Source organism: Lutjanus erythropterus, chromosome 1 (genome assembly GCF_056507025.1).
Source record: "Lutjanus erythropterus isolate fLutEry1 chromosome 1, fLutEry1.hap2, whole genome shotgun sequence".
NCBI lineage: Eukaryota > Metazoa > Chordata > Actinopteri > Lutjaniformes > Lutjanidae > Lutjanus > Lutjanus erythropterus.
The window spans coordinates 18,884,922-18,899,921 of record NC_139317.1 but is presented as its reverse complement, the minus strand read 5'-3'; the positions used below and the strand labels follow the sequence as shown (position 1 = coordinate 18,899,921).

The following is a 15,000-nucleotide window of genomic DNA, read 5'->3' as shown; positions in this document are numbered from 1 at the left end:
TGTCCATATGTCACAGATGTGTCCAGATGGTGATGTGCTGACCGTAACACTGAGCACATCCAGAGTGGGGTGTGGTGGGGAGGTGGGTGGTAGTGGTGATGGTGTGGTGGGACCGAGGGGCTGGAGCTGAATGTGCGATTCCTCTGTAATCTGCACACCTCCGCCTCCCGACCTGTGGCTTATGCACAGCAGGCGGGGCTCAGCCGAGGAGGGGGAGGAGGGGACGGGGGGGTTGAGGCCTACGTCGTGCCAGCTGTTCCTCTGATTTGTCAGATACTAGAGCAAGGGATGTGTACGAGTATAGGCGACATGCACAAATATACACATGGATAAGTATGAACACACACACACACATATACATAAACATAAACACACATCATCTTCATGGTGCGGTGTTACATTTATTCGCCTTTGATCCCCAGGATGATAAAGAGTGATTTCCATCTGAATGTCTGGCTATTGCCATCCAGCTAAACAGATTAATATCAACACTCCCCATTTAAACTGTCCAGATGGCTTGAAAACACAAGCACATACGCGCGCACACACACACACACACTCGCTGAAAGTACACAGACGCACAAGAGTGTCACTAAACATCTGCCAAACACACAGCATTCAGCCCATATTGCCCCTTAAGCCCGAGAGCAGGGTGGGAGGGAGAGGGGAGAAATACTTGCAATCTAAGAGTAGGCTGAGGGATATTCAGATTAAGAGCTTGAGACGCAGGGTGTACAGTTGGCTTTGTTTGATACATATGGCGTACAGCTGTGCAAAAGCTTTGGAGAGCCAATGCCATACTGTAACTGAACAACAAGCAGCTCTCAGAAGGCATACATGCGCGTGTGTGTGTATATATACACCACATGGGAGTTGTTGAACGCTAAAAAAACAAGTTTGGGTTTCTTTCTAGAGCCTCCTCAAACAGGTATATCCACAATCCACAATGGTACTGTAGATGCTGTATTCTTTGAAAATGAATTGTTTATGACAATTTACAGTAAACTGTGATTTCCCATTTGACAGATTATCTGTCGGCTGTGGCACACAAGTTACAGTTTGCATCCAGAGTCCCAGTAAAGGAATTATTTCAGCTCTTTCACTGCTGCTATCTAAGTTGATATCTTAGTTTTGTTTTAATAGACTAACATCATGAAATCAATCAAGGTGTGTCTATTTGCAGCTTCGGTGAGAATAGGCACACAGCAGCTATTACGCTATTCACACCCAACAGCCTTAGTTTAGGCATGAAGAGCCATGAATTCTCTATAGCTAAGAAGTTTTGGTGGGTCAGTGGGTTAAACACAGGATTTCCTTGCAGGAGACTGGGGGTCCCATGTGTAAGTAGACATTGGTGTTAACTTTTAGATATAGTTGGCTCATCATTTACAGTTTTAGTCACAGTTTGGTTGTGTTTCTGTAATTAAACTACTTGGTTATGTTTAGGCAATAAAACTACTAAAACTAGATTTAGGAAAAGATCATGGTTTGTCTCTGCCATGCAGGTGTAATTAGCCACTTTTAGCAACTCTAGCAACATCACGTCATAAATACTCACATTGGCTAAATCACGCTGGATGCAAATAGTATCTGTGACATCCAATGGCTTTTATCTGTCTATTTGTTTGCCATGTCTTTGCACCCTTGCGCTACACTGGGTGCAAATAGTCCCATTGGCTAAACCACCCTGGTTGCAAATAGCATCTGTGACATTCAATGGCTTATATCTGTCTGTTTGTTTACCATGTCTTTGCAGCCAGTTTATCAGATTTTTAAGGACATTCTGGTCCTTGTTTGGACATGTTTTTTCTTGAGCTATGAAGTAATACACTGGCATTGCATATTTAGTCTGGCAGAGCCATCCCACAGCTTTCACATTACTCATTGTGGTTTGGCGAGGCCATAGATGGGCTAGCTGGAGAAAGATGAAGTGGGCAGTACAAAGTTAATTCTCTTCCTTCAGACATCAACATGGTGTCAAAAATTGGTTTCTGGCTAAAACTGAGGTGAGAAATGAGCCGTGAAGTTGCAGATTTTTTATGAATAAGGGCAGTCACATTGGCATCAAAACCATTTCTGATTGGTCCAGCTTTTCTGGGAAGCTGCTGAATTGATTTTTGGGCGGACATTTGTGGAATAATGGTAAATGTGATGGTGGAAACAGAGCTTATGAGATGTAGTCTGGCTGAGCATGACAACTGCATATTGGCAGATAAACAGTGAATTGTACAACAAGGATCTGTTTTGTTGTATACCACACATCCCACACTTCCCACTGCTGGAAGAACGCCGCAGGCCTTCGAGTCTGTGTCAAAGCAGTTCAAGTTTCATCCCATGAAGCTCTTTATAGGAGGTTTCATGTTTTTGGGTCTACTTTTTCATACTGTATACTTTCTGTTTCATTCAGTCATGTTTTAACCCACTCCGCTGTACTCCTCAACAGGACCAAAGACAGCTCAGAGAGAGATGGCTTGCACCCAGAGCACCTGGCTAAGAGGCCCCGCACCATCAGCCCCAGCCAACGCTTCAGCCCCAGCACCGGTCTTCCTGCTCACCCACCTCCCAATGGCCTCCCCACTCACCCTCCCAATGGTCTATCCCACCCGCCCAACCCCCAAATGGGACCCCAGCACTATCGCTTAGAAGATATGGCCCTTGCACACCAATACAGAGACGCTTACAGACATAATGAACACCGCGACGCCCGAGACAGGCACCGACAGACAGGTAGGACAGCTGCACAGCACACATAGGGTCAGATGAATCTATGGGTCTGCAATCCTCAGATATATAGTCAAGACTGTGGGCTTGTGCATATGAAAGTGGGGTGCATATAGAGAACAAAGGCCAGTTGTCTGTCAAGTGTGATAATCCTTGTGGCAGTGCGTCTATATAAAGACCACAGCCATACATGCCCATGTGCTGCAACTATGGCAACCATATATGCCTTCCTTCTGCTTTCCCAAAAGGAAAGAGTTGAATTCTTTGCCAAACTGATTACACGTGAGACTGCAGCATGGACACACAAGTGTCTGCCACCAGTTATTTTCTTTGTTAAATTTAACTTTAATAACTTTGAATACAAGGTTGAATTGTAGATTTGATGCTTCATGGTGTTAAAGCCTGAGCATGAAGAGGTTTTGGCCACACATTGTTTGAAAAGTCTAGTGTTCCCACTCAATTAATTACAAGGACAGGTAATATTATTCATACAGCACATGTTCTTACAAGTAAACTCAGTGAGCTTTACATAAAACACCAGAAAATAAAACAACAATACAACAATAATAGAAAAGAAGAGCAAAATTCAATTTGGCCCCCAACAAGAAATTAATGAACAATCTGTCCACCAAGACAGTTTGAGACCGGTTCAGATCCGGTACCAAATCTCTAAACAGTTGTTTGCATTTCGGCAGCCAAAGAACTGGTACTTGGCTAGGAAAACTGTTTTGAGAGTGGCACAAACACTTTACTGTTTTTTACTGGTCAAGAATCAAGAACTGCTTACATCAAGGGCTCGGGGTGGTATTATCATGACCAACAAGGGCAACTAAAATGTTGTGACCATGATTTTTAAAAATTCAGAGCTAGTGTAGCATCTAGACTGTCAAATCCAAAGAGGAGGAAGGAAAACCAGAGCTTTAGTGTGGGCATGAAATCAATCAAAAATTTTCTGCACAGTAGCCCCCAACAGAGGCTCAAAATAAACTTGGACCAGTTGTTTTTGGATGCCAATGTTGGCTCACAAAGAAAGGAGCAACAATTGTAAAGAGAAAAAATAGTCCGCCATTGATTTTGTTATGCTTGAAGATGGCACTAGCATTTCTGGGTAAGTGGAGATGTATGCAATGACGTAATGATGTGGCTATATGGCGGCTGTCTCGCTTGTGGAAAAGCACACCGATTCTTAGAAGGTTCACAAGTTGAACTGAGACTAGTATCAGCCAGGAACTAGCACTAGGTTCACATTGGTGAAAAAAACATACACAGGCACATGCACAGTAACTCAAAGTAAATGTAAGATAATGGAAACATTTTGAAAGATCTCATCTTGTCAGGCAGTTTGTTCAAGAGAACAGGAACACAGTAACTAAAAACATCTGGACAAATATGGACGTTATTCATATGTACGTAAAGGCAGAAAAGCACTATGACCTGAGAGGTGTGATTTGATTGATTGATTATGTGTCACTAAATCACTCACAGTCAGGACTGGGCTTAGGGTTGGACTGTTGACCAGTTTCCCGTCATCAAACATCCAGTTTTTGTTCAAAGATAGTTAGATATCCATCCAGAGAAGGGCTCATCGCATGGGTGAAACAGTCTCAGTAAAAAATCAAAAACACAATTCTCCTTCAAAAACAATCCAAGGCACACTGTAAGGTTTGTAAAAAAAAATTAAATCCTTTAATTCAGATTTTGTACAAACCTTTTGTACAAGCCTGCAATCTGCTTTGAATTGCCTTTGAAGGAGACTTGCATTTTTGATTTTTTACAGTTTCACCCATGCAGCGAGCCCTTCACTAGGAGAATAAGAATCCAGCCGGGACTGTTATAGTATTTGCTGTAATATGGATATGTGCTGAATCTGACAGAGACCCATCTGTTTGTCTTTTAGCAGTGCATGGAGCCCGCCAAGAGGAGGTGATTGACCACCGTCTTACAGATCGAGAGTGGGCAGAGGAATGGAAGCACCTTGATAATGTACGTACCAGCATGGTAGCCATGTTTAATGTCCATAATCTAAAATAACACCAAAAAGCAGTGAATAAAAATCTAAGAGGTCAGCAGGTGCTTAAAGTTAGTTTTAGTGCTAAAGATGGTATGCGGATCATGGTAACTATTGACAGACAGAACTGCCTCAGCATCCCAGCTGAGCTGGCAGTTGACGGACAGCTGACCTACAGAGGTCTGTGTCAGTGTGGTGAATTAACAACAGACAGCCACCTATCTGGATTCCTGGCACCTACCTCCATGAAGATAAAATCATGTACATTAGACACACACACACACGCATGCACACACACAGAAACAGGGCCCCAGATGGAGCTCAGGACCCAGCAGAGAGCAGCTCCAGCTGGGGAGAGCAGCTGAGACAAGAGCTGCAGTCATGGAGAGAACCGGCCAGGCCTGGACCCATGCCAAATTAGAAACACTTCACTGAAATAAATATAGCTAACTCAGAGGGGAGGGGAGGGAGCGGAGAGACAGAGGAAAGGAGGCAGAGACACACACAGAGGGAAAGATGAATGGGAATAATGATATGGATTGAATGTCAGACATGTTAAACCCATTTAGCGGAGCGGGCTGGGTCTGGAAACACAGGGCACACTGTGGAAAAAAGTGACACTGTTTACAACGGTGTGGGGGGAAGGAGAGAAAGGAGAGGAAATCTGTTGAGTTGGCAGAGAACGGAGCAGAAGGGTGGAAGGAATTGGCTCAACTTTTTCATCAGCAGCCCAGCTGTTACATTATCATTGTTGTAATGCTCTTAGACATTGAAATTCACTGACGAGCACACACAACACATGAACAGATAGTCAGACACAGAAACAAACCCAGTCACATGCAGGCACACATACACATCTGCTAGGTGGTATGTGTTTTGGGACAGATTAAAATAGTGTGTAGATTTACAGCTCCAGTGGCTCCGAAAGTGGGCTTTGATTCTATGATCTGTGGAGTTTTTTGTTGTTGTTGTTGTTGGCTTTTTTTTACCGATTTATCAAGGTTTATTTCAGAAATTCTGGAAAATATTAGATTTTTCTAGGCATGAGAAGTTACCTACCTTCAGCTACATGAAGTAATGTCTAATTTCTCTTCCTGTTCAGTCAGTGTATTACCTACAGTTGATGGCAGTCAACAGGCCCCCAGTTTAGAGAAGCAGTAGGAGTCATGGTGTTAGAAGCTAAGCAATGTACTGCTGTGGACAGGGTCAGCAACAAAACATATTTTAGCCAAATGCCCAATTCAAGTGTATACTATATTTAGACTATTTTCACTACTTAAGTGAGCTTTTCTGATGGGAAATGGATGTTATATAAATAATAATAATACAAATATCACTCTTTCCAACCCACTTCAAATAATCCGAACTGTCCCTATAAGTAAATGTTTATAAATAAATGTCTTAACTCGTCCTCACTCCTGTCCCACTGCAGCTCTTGAACTGCATCATGGACATGGTGGAGAAGACGCGCCGCTCTCTGACAGTGCTGCGCCGCTGCCAGGAGGCCGACCGGGAGGAGATGAATCACTGGATCCGGCGCTACAGCGACGTGGAGGAGATGAAAAAAGGTGGGAGCAACGGCCAGCACTGCCTTCCTCCTCCTCCTCCTCTACCTCCTCCTACTCCTCACCACAACTCCTCCTCCAACACAGCTAGCAGCAGCGAGTCACTGCCCATAGGAACTCCCTCGGCTGCTGAAAGGCAGACAGGCAGACAGACAGGTAGACAAACACACGCAGACAGGGTATGCTTGGCAAAGTAACACATTCACAGCAAGGTAGGGCTTATTTGAAATGCCTTAATACATCAATTTAGACACAAAAAGTCAGTTAGATTATCGTATTTTTCTGCACATTTATAAATCATTGCCTCTCATGCTGTGAGGCAATATAAATCTGGTTGCAACATCCTGAAACTTTAACCAGCTGATTGCACCTTTATGCAGCCAGCATGCTCACTCATAATTAAGATTTGTATTCACTCCCATTCCTTCCCAGAAATGGTTGAAAAGCTTATTCACTGATGTTGCCACACAGAAAGTTTGAATGGTCCCAGTACATATAGAATTGAAAAGGGAGACTCATGGATGTGTTTGTGCAGAACAAGAGTGTGTGTGTGGGCTTGTTTTATCTATATTCTTAGGGTCTTAACCAGATTAATGAGGCCAAAAGGGGCCCCATTAATCTGGGGTTGTATAAGGGCTAAAGGAGAAATACATAAGATATTTACTATGTTAAATCATAAAATGATCACAATATGTCATCAGAGATTGCTTAAGCAGGCAGCTAACAACTAAGAGTTATCTTTAGCTGCTTTAGCAACAAATAAGCCAAAGCCATCTGTCCATCAGGAAACTCTGTACTTAAATAACAGAAAGTTAAAGCTGAGCAGCTGGAGGGAATCAGATAGGAAACCAGAATATATTTTCTCCACAAAATATGATCCAGTTTCACCCAAATCAGTGCATAATGTTAAATAAAGATAAAGTTATGCTTTTACACAGTTGGACCCATTCCCCTGAAACACTCCAGTCTGCTGGACTAAACAGATGTATTCTCCCTCCATGCTCTGCTGCGTCATAAGTGAGAAAAAAATTTCATTGGATGCCCTCAAGTGTGGGATGAGTCATCAGCATGTTTAATTTGTTTTCCAGGAAAAGACAAACTCTGAAATACCATAACAAATGCCAAAGAATATCTACAAAACAATTTTTTGTCATTGTTGGACCAGATACTGCCTTTTAAGTGACATACAGGGCAATATATCGTGATTAAACACACAACATTGATTGTTACTTCATGGGAACTGTAAGACTTGGTTTTAGTATTAGGCACTGAGATGTGATGCCCCTATCGCAACACAAGTCTGTGTGTGTTAAATATCTCTTTAAACTTAAGGCAGTCTCGTTTTCCTTATTGGCTGTTGTCTGTTTTTAATGTTCATAATCATTTATTGTTTGGCAATATTGCTGCATTAAAATGCCCAACAAGTTTTTCTCAAAGGAGGAGATATTTGATCTTCCCTGCCAAGCCATCATGAGAAGACTATGATTTTACCTCAGTAGGAAGCAGTGGAAAGTTTTGTTAACTTTTTCACTGTAACAATTTAACATTTTAACTTAATGTAATGTGTTGTTAACTCTTTAGCTAGCAAACAATGTAACATTTACAGATCAACACAGATCAATACAGATCAACCGAAACTTAGTTTCCCCCCTCTTTTATACTTACTACATTCTAACAGCACAGAAATTTCTTTATTGTGATTTGGCTGAGTAAGCACCTCCATGTTGGTTCAACTCTATTTAATTTTGGTTTACATCAATAAACTTAGAATTAGTAAACAGATTAGTTTGTAATTGTGCAACAGAGCTCTACTTAGTCTTAAATCTAGATTTTAAACCTAGGCTTGCTCAACTTTTATTAGAGCTAATCTTAGATTAAATAAATATTTGTTGGTGCAACTCTATGTGTATGTTTGTCTGTGTGTGTGTGTGTGTGTGTGTGTGTGTGTGTGTGTGTGTGTGTGTGTGTGTGTGTGTGTGTGTGTTGTATATTGAGACTGAGTGTGCCTGCTTGTGTGTTTCAGAGATCCACAGAGACTTCTTACATCGGCCTCCCTCAGGATACCTGCCAGAAGAAATCTGGAGAAAAGCTGGTAAGAGCTAAGCATCTCCCTTCTCTCTATTGTCTTCATGATTGACCTCACACAGACTAACAAAACACACATGCACACACACACACACACACACACGCACACACACATGCAATCGCCATCATCAGTCTTCAGGGCCCTCACCCTGGCCACCGAGTCAGACAGAGCAGAGGCCTTACAGCCGTAGGTTCATCAGGGCAGAGGATTGGAGGCCTTCTGTGTCATTAGGGCTAAATGCCCTCCATCTGTCACCACTATGAAAGGCCACTGCAGTTAAAGCTGCAGTGAAAATGCAGTCACCTGGCCCAAGGCAGGCCACAGCAGCACAGCACAAGTTGGAGATTAACTGTTCTCCACTGTCCTAAGAAACACACACTGAGGTTTTTATACCTCTATTTTATTGTGATTGTTTTCCTCGTGTACAGTATACAAACTGTATTATTGAACTGAATCAAATACAGTCATTTAATAACTTTATTTGTTTACCACTTAACTAAACAAGGTTACAAAGTGCTTCATAAAATACATGAAACTAAGACAAACATTACAGACACTACAAATTATGCATCAGAAAAGGCTTTCCAATAAAAAAAAAAATGTTTTAAGCAATTATTTTAAAAACAGGTAATGAGCTAAGCCTAATTGCCTCTGGCAGAGAACTCCATAGCCAAGGGGCCCAGACCACAAAAACTTGGCCACCCTTAGTCACCAGCTTTGACCTAGGGACGACCAGCAATGACACGTTGGAGCACCTCAGATCACAACATGGAGTAGAAGGGGTCGAAAGCTCTGTAACGTAATAGGGTGCCACAGCCAGACCAGGGTGCCTTAAAAGTTAAGAAAAGAACCTTAAAATTAAAATTAAAAATTTAACTGGCAACCAGTGGAAGGCGGCAAGACCTGGGGTGAGACCTGCGACTGGCTTTAGTTAAAATGCAAGCAGCCACATTCTGCATGAAAAACCAAAAGGTATGGATAAGCCTTTCTAGCTTGGGAGGAGACAAGGCTAATCTGAGTTTGTTAATAGCAGGATTTAATGAGATTATTGACATGAGATTCAAACTTCAGTTGAGAGTTGAAAGTGCTACCTTGGTGCTACAATTTCTTGCTGTAAATTTTTATGTTTGTTGTCAATGGAATTAAAAATAAAATGGTTGTAATTTGCTTTTTAGGTGATCAGGGTCAAACAATAATATATCTCTCTTGTCTGAGTTTAGCTGTAGAAAGTTACAAGTCATCCATTTCTGGATTGCAGTCAACTAAATTGTTCATCTGGCTTAAAGGACAGGTAGATTTGGGTATCGGAGACCCCATGAAAATGACAATGGCAATGATAATGTTCCCAAACTGAAGCATATAAAAGGAAAATAAAACGGGAGAACAGATCCTTGTGGCACCCCACATGTCAGTGAAGGTGACAATAAAACCAAAGTCCAAATGTAGACTCTGTTTGAGAGATATGATTCAAACCATTTGAGAGCCGTTCCTGATGTACCCACACACTTATTTAGTCTGTTGATAAAAGTGTTTAGACATACAGACAAAAAAATCTTGACCACGGTATTTATTTTTGGCAAAGGGAAGCAGGTGGGAGTGTTGCATTTGCACGGGCCTTCTCGTTGTACACTGCATGTTAGATAGAGCCCATCCCAGGAGTCATCTGGCTCAGCCCTTGTTCCACCCCCAGTCCCAGCACTATTATGTTGCAGTCATACTCCAATACCCTGCGGAGGAAAGATGCTGCTGCTGTCGGCAAAAATTCTGTGCTGCATTTTCACCAGCAGGAAAAAAAAAAGCTCTTTTAATTGCAGTTGTTTTTCATACAGGTACTACAAGCATCCCGCTCTCCCCAGCACTAAAGCACCTCAAAAACAGGCAGGGTGAGTAACATATCTCACTCACAACATCTCACCTCTAGTGTGTGTGTGTGTGTGTGGTTTTTTTTCTGTATGTTTGTGTACATATGTCACCTCTATCTCAGTAGCCAGGTATAAGTCTGCCTGATTCAGCTGCAGCACCTCTTGCTTTTAATTAAAACCAGACACGTATTCTCTGGTCTGGTTCAGGTTGAGAGACTGCAGTGCCTTTTGAAAAATAAGATCTGAAGTGTGAAAAAGCAGACAGAAATAACACGTCTCAGGGACTTGCCAAATCCCTGTGGAATTAAAACGTTAATATTGCTGCCCCCGTGTTTTCCATTAAGTGCTAATTGCCCCAGCATCTGCTATGCAGTCTCCTTGATAAGAATTAATTAAATTTGCAAACTAATCTTAGTGGTGCATGCATTAGGCCAGATAATTGAGAAGCTCGGGATAATGCAGATAGTGTTTGCAAGGGGAGAGAAGAAAGAGGTGGAGGAGGGGTGTGAGAAGAAGAAAAAAGGAGTCGGAATGAAATGAAGGATAAAGGTAGTGACGGGATGACTGGATGAGGGAAAGCGCTGAGACGTGTATGTGAGTGTGACTGTATGTTGACAGGATTGACGGGATACTAACTTTTTTAGCATATGAGCGTAGGAATCAGACATGCACATATGCACACACAAACATCCATGTACACACAACCATGCACATACGCACTGCGAAGTGTGGATAAGGCTTCCCCCACTGCCTATCTTGTTGCACAGTAGTTTGAAACAACTCGAGTGGAGCGGGAAGGAAAAGTGACAGTTATTTATGAGTTCACTCTCAAACAAACACTGACTGGAGGAAATGGGGAGCAGCGGAGAGAACAGTATCAGTCTTACCTCCTACGCGGTTGGCCTAACACACCTGGAGAGCCACTTGTACATGTGTCATTTGTGTCTGAGGCTGGCTTGCACCAAGAGGAATTCATTTTTAGATCAGATTAAATCATGGCTTAAATTCAAATTATTGTTGTTACACCAAACATTTAAACTATCTTAAAATTCAGAAAGATTAAATTTAAATATCTCTTTAAACTTAAGGCAGTCTCGTTTTCCTTATTGGCTGTTGTCTGTTTTTAATGTTCATAATCATTTATTGTTTGGCAATATTGCTGCATTAAAATGGCCAACAAGTTTTTCTCAAAGGAGGAGATATTTGATCTTCTCTGCCAAGCCATCATGAGAAGACTATCATTTTACCTCAGTAGGAAGCAGCGGAAAGTTTTGTTAACTTTTTCACTGTAACAATTTAACATTTTAACTTAATGTAATGTGTTGTTAACTCTTTAGCTAGCAAACAATGTAACATTTATAGATCAACACAGATCAATACAGATCAACCGAAACTTAGTTTCCCCCCTCTTTTATACTTACTACATTCTAACAGCACAGAAATTTCTTTATTGTGATTTGGCTGAGTAAGCACCTCCATGTTGGTTCAACTCTATTTAATTTTGGTTTACATCAATAAACTTGGAATTACTAAACAGATTAGTTTGTAATTGTGCAACAGAGCTCTGCTTAGTCTTAAATCTAGATTTTAAACCTAGGCTTGCTCAACTTTTATTAGAACTAATCTTAGATTAAATAAATATTTGTTGGTGCAACTCTATGTGTGTGTTTGTCTGTGTGTGTGTGTGTGTGTGTGTGTGTGTGTGTGTGTGTGTGTGTGTGTGTGTGTGTGTGTGTGTCCACATCTGGAGAAGGTGGAGCTGGAGGGAAAAAAAAAAATCACTTAATGTTTAAAAATGTTGCTGTCTTTGATAGCAGAAGAAAAAGTTGTTTGAGAGGAATTCATATCTTGTGATCATGACACAAACCACATTAGCGTTTGATTAATAAATAGTGTAAATTTGGCAACCTATTTCTCAGGCGTATAAAGCCCGACAAGAAATCATGCATTGTACATTTGTTGTGCACCGTGAGGCCAATAATGAAAGATGGCAAAATGTAATCACTCCTGCCTCTTACTGTGAAGGGACTGCGGGACGATTCTATTTTAGACTGCCATCTGGAAAGGAGTCTACACACCTGCCTGTTGTAAAAACACAGCCTCCTCACTCATACGGTTGTGCTTGTGCTGGAAGAAGAAAAAGACCCCATGATAAAATCTACATCATAGGAAGCCCTGCAGTGCAGATATGCATGCCCACTGGTGATGAAATTATTCACTGTAAATGAATGATTTCTATTAAAATTATCCTCATGACAAGATGACAATCACGCAAACAGGGAATCCCAGGATGTTGGATGAACAGCCAAGTTGGTGACAAAACTTTGGAGACATCTGCTGTTGTCAGCACTGGAAATTATTGTGGCCAGACGTGTCTGAATTAATTATTGAAGTCTGGCTGTTTCCCTTTTCTGGCAGAAAGTTTTAAATCTTGGATGATGTACATCTGTTCGCTGAGATACAACAAGATGGCAGCTTAAAGAGCCTCAATAAAGGATGACAGAGTACCCAGGATGGCACGATGGTCGCAAGCATTAACCCCTCTGTTTTTCTCTTTCTGTTTCTCTCAGAAGAGGCAGTGAATGAGGTGAAGCGACAGGCGATGTCAGAGCTGCAGAAGGCGGTGTCGGACGCAGAGAGGAAGGCTCATGAGATGATTTCAGCCGAACGTTCGAAAATGGAGAGGGCGCTGGCCGAGGCTAAGAGGCAAGCCTCTGAGGATGCACTAACAGTCATCAACCAACAGGAGGACTCCAGTGAAGTGAGTACCACAGACCCCCCACTCACATTTTGCCTCATTCTCCTCTCATTGCTCTCTTAAGCCATGTTTCCACCCATATTACCTGGAACTTTTAGTCATAGAATTTACTTTTCAAAGAACTAAATGGGTCCTTCAGACTGTTGTTTGCATTTCCACTGCAGTCTGAAGACCTGATAAGATTAGTCCACTGACGTATGTTTTTACGTCATTTTTGTAACACATCCTCGTTCCTAAACAGTATACGTCGATAAGCAATTACTCCCAACACAACATATATTAACAGTGAAGTGTAACGAACGCTAAAGGCTGGACGTTATACATTACATAAGTCACGTGCATTTGGTTAAGTTTAAGCACAAAAACTACTTGCTTAGGTTTTGTAAATACAACTAATTGATTAAGTTTAGGGAAAGAATATGGCTTGGATTAAAATAATTTCATTACATGTCATTTCACGAAAATAACGTTGCTCAATGAGAATGATGCAACGGAAGTCACATCGATAACGAAATTTAAGTTACTCAAAACTTTAAATAATTCACACAGGATTCAAACCCCAGTCTCCTGAGTGAAGGTCCTGTATTTGAGCCATCCTTTCCTGTCATACTAACTACGCCCATAAGGTCACCGCTTAACAATAAACCAACATATCTGTCAGAATAAGCTGCATGCATATACAACCAACACTTGTGTTATTCTGGTGAGGATGGGCTACATTTTTGCGTGTGATTATACAACAACGATGACGCCATAAAAAGTGACAGGTAGGCATCATTATTTGGGTGATAGAGGGACAATTTCTGCTGGATTTTGTTGGCACAATTATTAGACTGGTCATCAATCTGTCGTACGCCTTCTTCTGTAACTCCATGTTGATGTGTCAAAGCATGATAATCAAAAAACAAACTATTATCATGATGTGACATCATTAGAAATGGTGGCTGAAATAAAATTCTGCAAGTGCTTGACCAATTAGAAATGTTACTTTTGGAACATGCCCCCTGAGCAGGGAGGTTTTGGAGAAATAATGTCCCCAGAACTGACCCTGTGATGGAAATTCGGTTTAATTCCTTACCCAGTCATACACTCTTCAGGCTCATTTTTAACACTCTTTTGCGCCATCCATTAACCTTCACTTTGTTCCACTTATCCTCTAAGTCATCCTGTGTTGTGTAATCCTTGCAGCTGGCTGCTCTTGGTTTGGTGCTGCACCATGTTGTCGTGATTATTGCAGAAGCAGTCCAGTTGTCTGTGTTCATAAAAGCAGACAGACCCAGATGGCTGGAGCAGAGTGCCAGGCTGAGGCCATTATGGAGCAGTTGACCACCACCTGCTGGTAACACAAACCAGTGGTGTTGGACCAGGACCCAAAGCCTCAAAATCAAATCCATATGAAAAGAGTAACAGACAAAATGAGGATCAGGCAAAAAAAACAAAAAAAAAAAACAAGTAAAAAACAAGTAAAACTACTGTTGTTAAAAATACTTCAGTAACAGTAAAAATATTTTTTTACTCAGAGTATTAGTTGCTTTTTTAACTATTGATGTTTAATGCATTATGAATTGCACATTGTTTTTTGTTTCTCCAAATCTTCTGTCTAAATTGCTCTAAAATCTGTTCTGGTCATTGGTCACAGTTACCTCCCCAGCCTCCTACTGCTTTGTTTTTGTTTGTTTGTTTGTTTGTTTGTTTTGTCTGTATGTCATGGTTTTCATTGGCCCATTTGCAACTGGAAAACCTTATTGGATACAAAAGCATATTTTAGCCATTTAAACAAAGGTACACCTAAAAACAACAATATCAGTTTAAGTGTATGCTATATTTAGAATATTTCCACCACTTTACTTTGCTGTCAGACAGCCTTTTCAGATGGGAAATGGTCATTAACTAAGTCAAATAGGGCTCTTTTCAAACCAATCGAACTCTGGAAAAATCAGTCGTTTTACCTTGCAGAACATGGAAGTTGCTGGTCTATAGCTACCTCGATCTTTTTGTTT

The 15,000-nt window shown here is 41.3% G+C and overlaps 1 protein-coding gene across 10 annotated transcripts in view; it reads left to right on the top strand.

The window, feature by feature from the left end:
• Positions 1 to 15,000, top strand: part of cbfa2t3 (CBFA2/RUNX1 partner transcriptional co-repressor 3) — a 65,487-nt gene that overhangs the window by 44,732 nt on the left and 5,755 nt on the right. For 5 of the 10 annotated variants that reach the window (XM_084715808.1, XM_084715816.1, XM_084715824.1 and 2 more), the window contains 6 exons: positions 2,444 to 2,727; positions 4,619 to 4,704; positions 6,162 to 6,450; positions 8,318 to 8,386; positions 10,210 to 10,263; positions 12,813 to 13,003. In XM_084715808.1, the coding sequence (XP_084571934.1) occupies positions 2,444 to 2,727; positions 4,619 to 4,704; positions 6,162 to 6,450; positions 8,318 to 8,386; positions 10,210 to 10,263; positions 12,813 to 13,003 (973 nt within the window). The remainder of the gene's footprint in view (positions 1 to 2,443; positions 2,728 to 4,618; positions 4,705 to 6,161; positions 6,451 to 8,317; positions 8,387 to 10,209; positions 10,264 to 12,812; positions 13,004 to 15,000) is intronic. The other 5 variants (XM_084715794.1, XM_084715776.1, XM_084715802.1 and 2 more) reach the window with 5 other exon arrangements.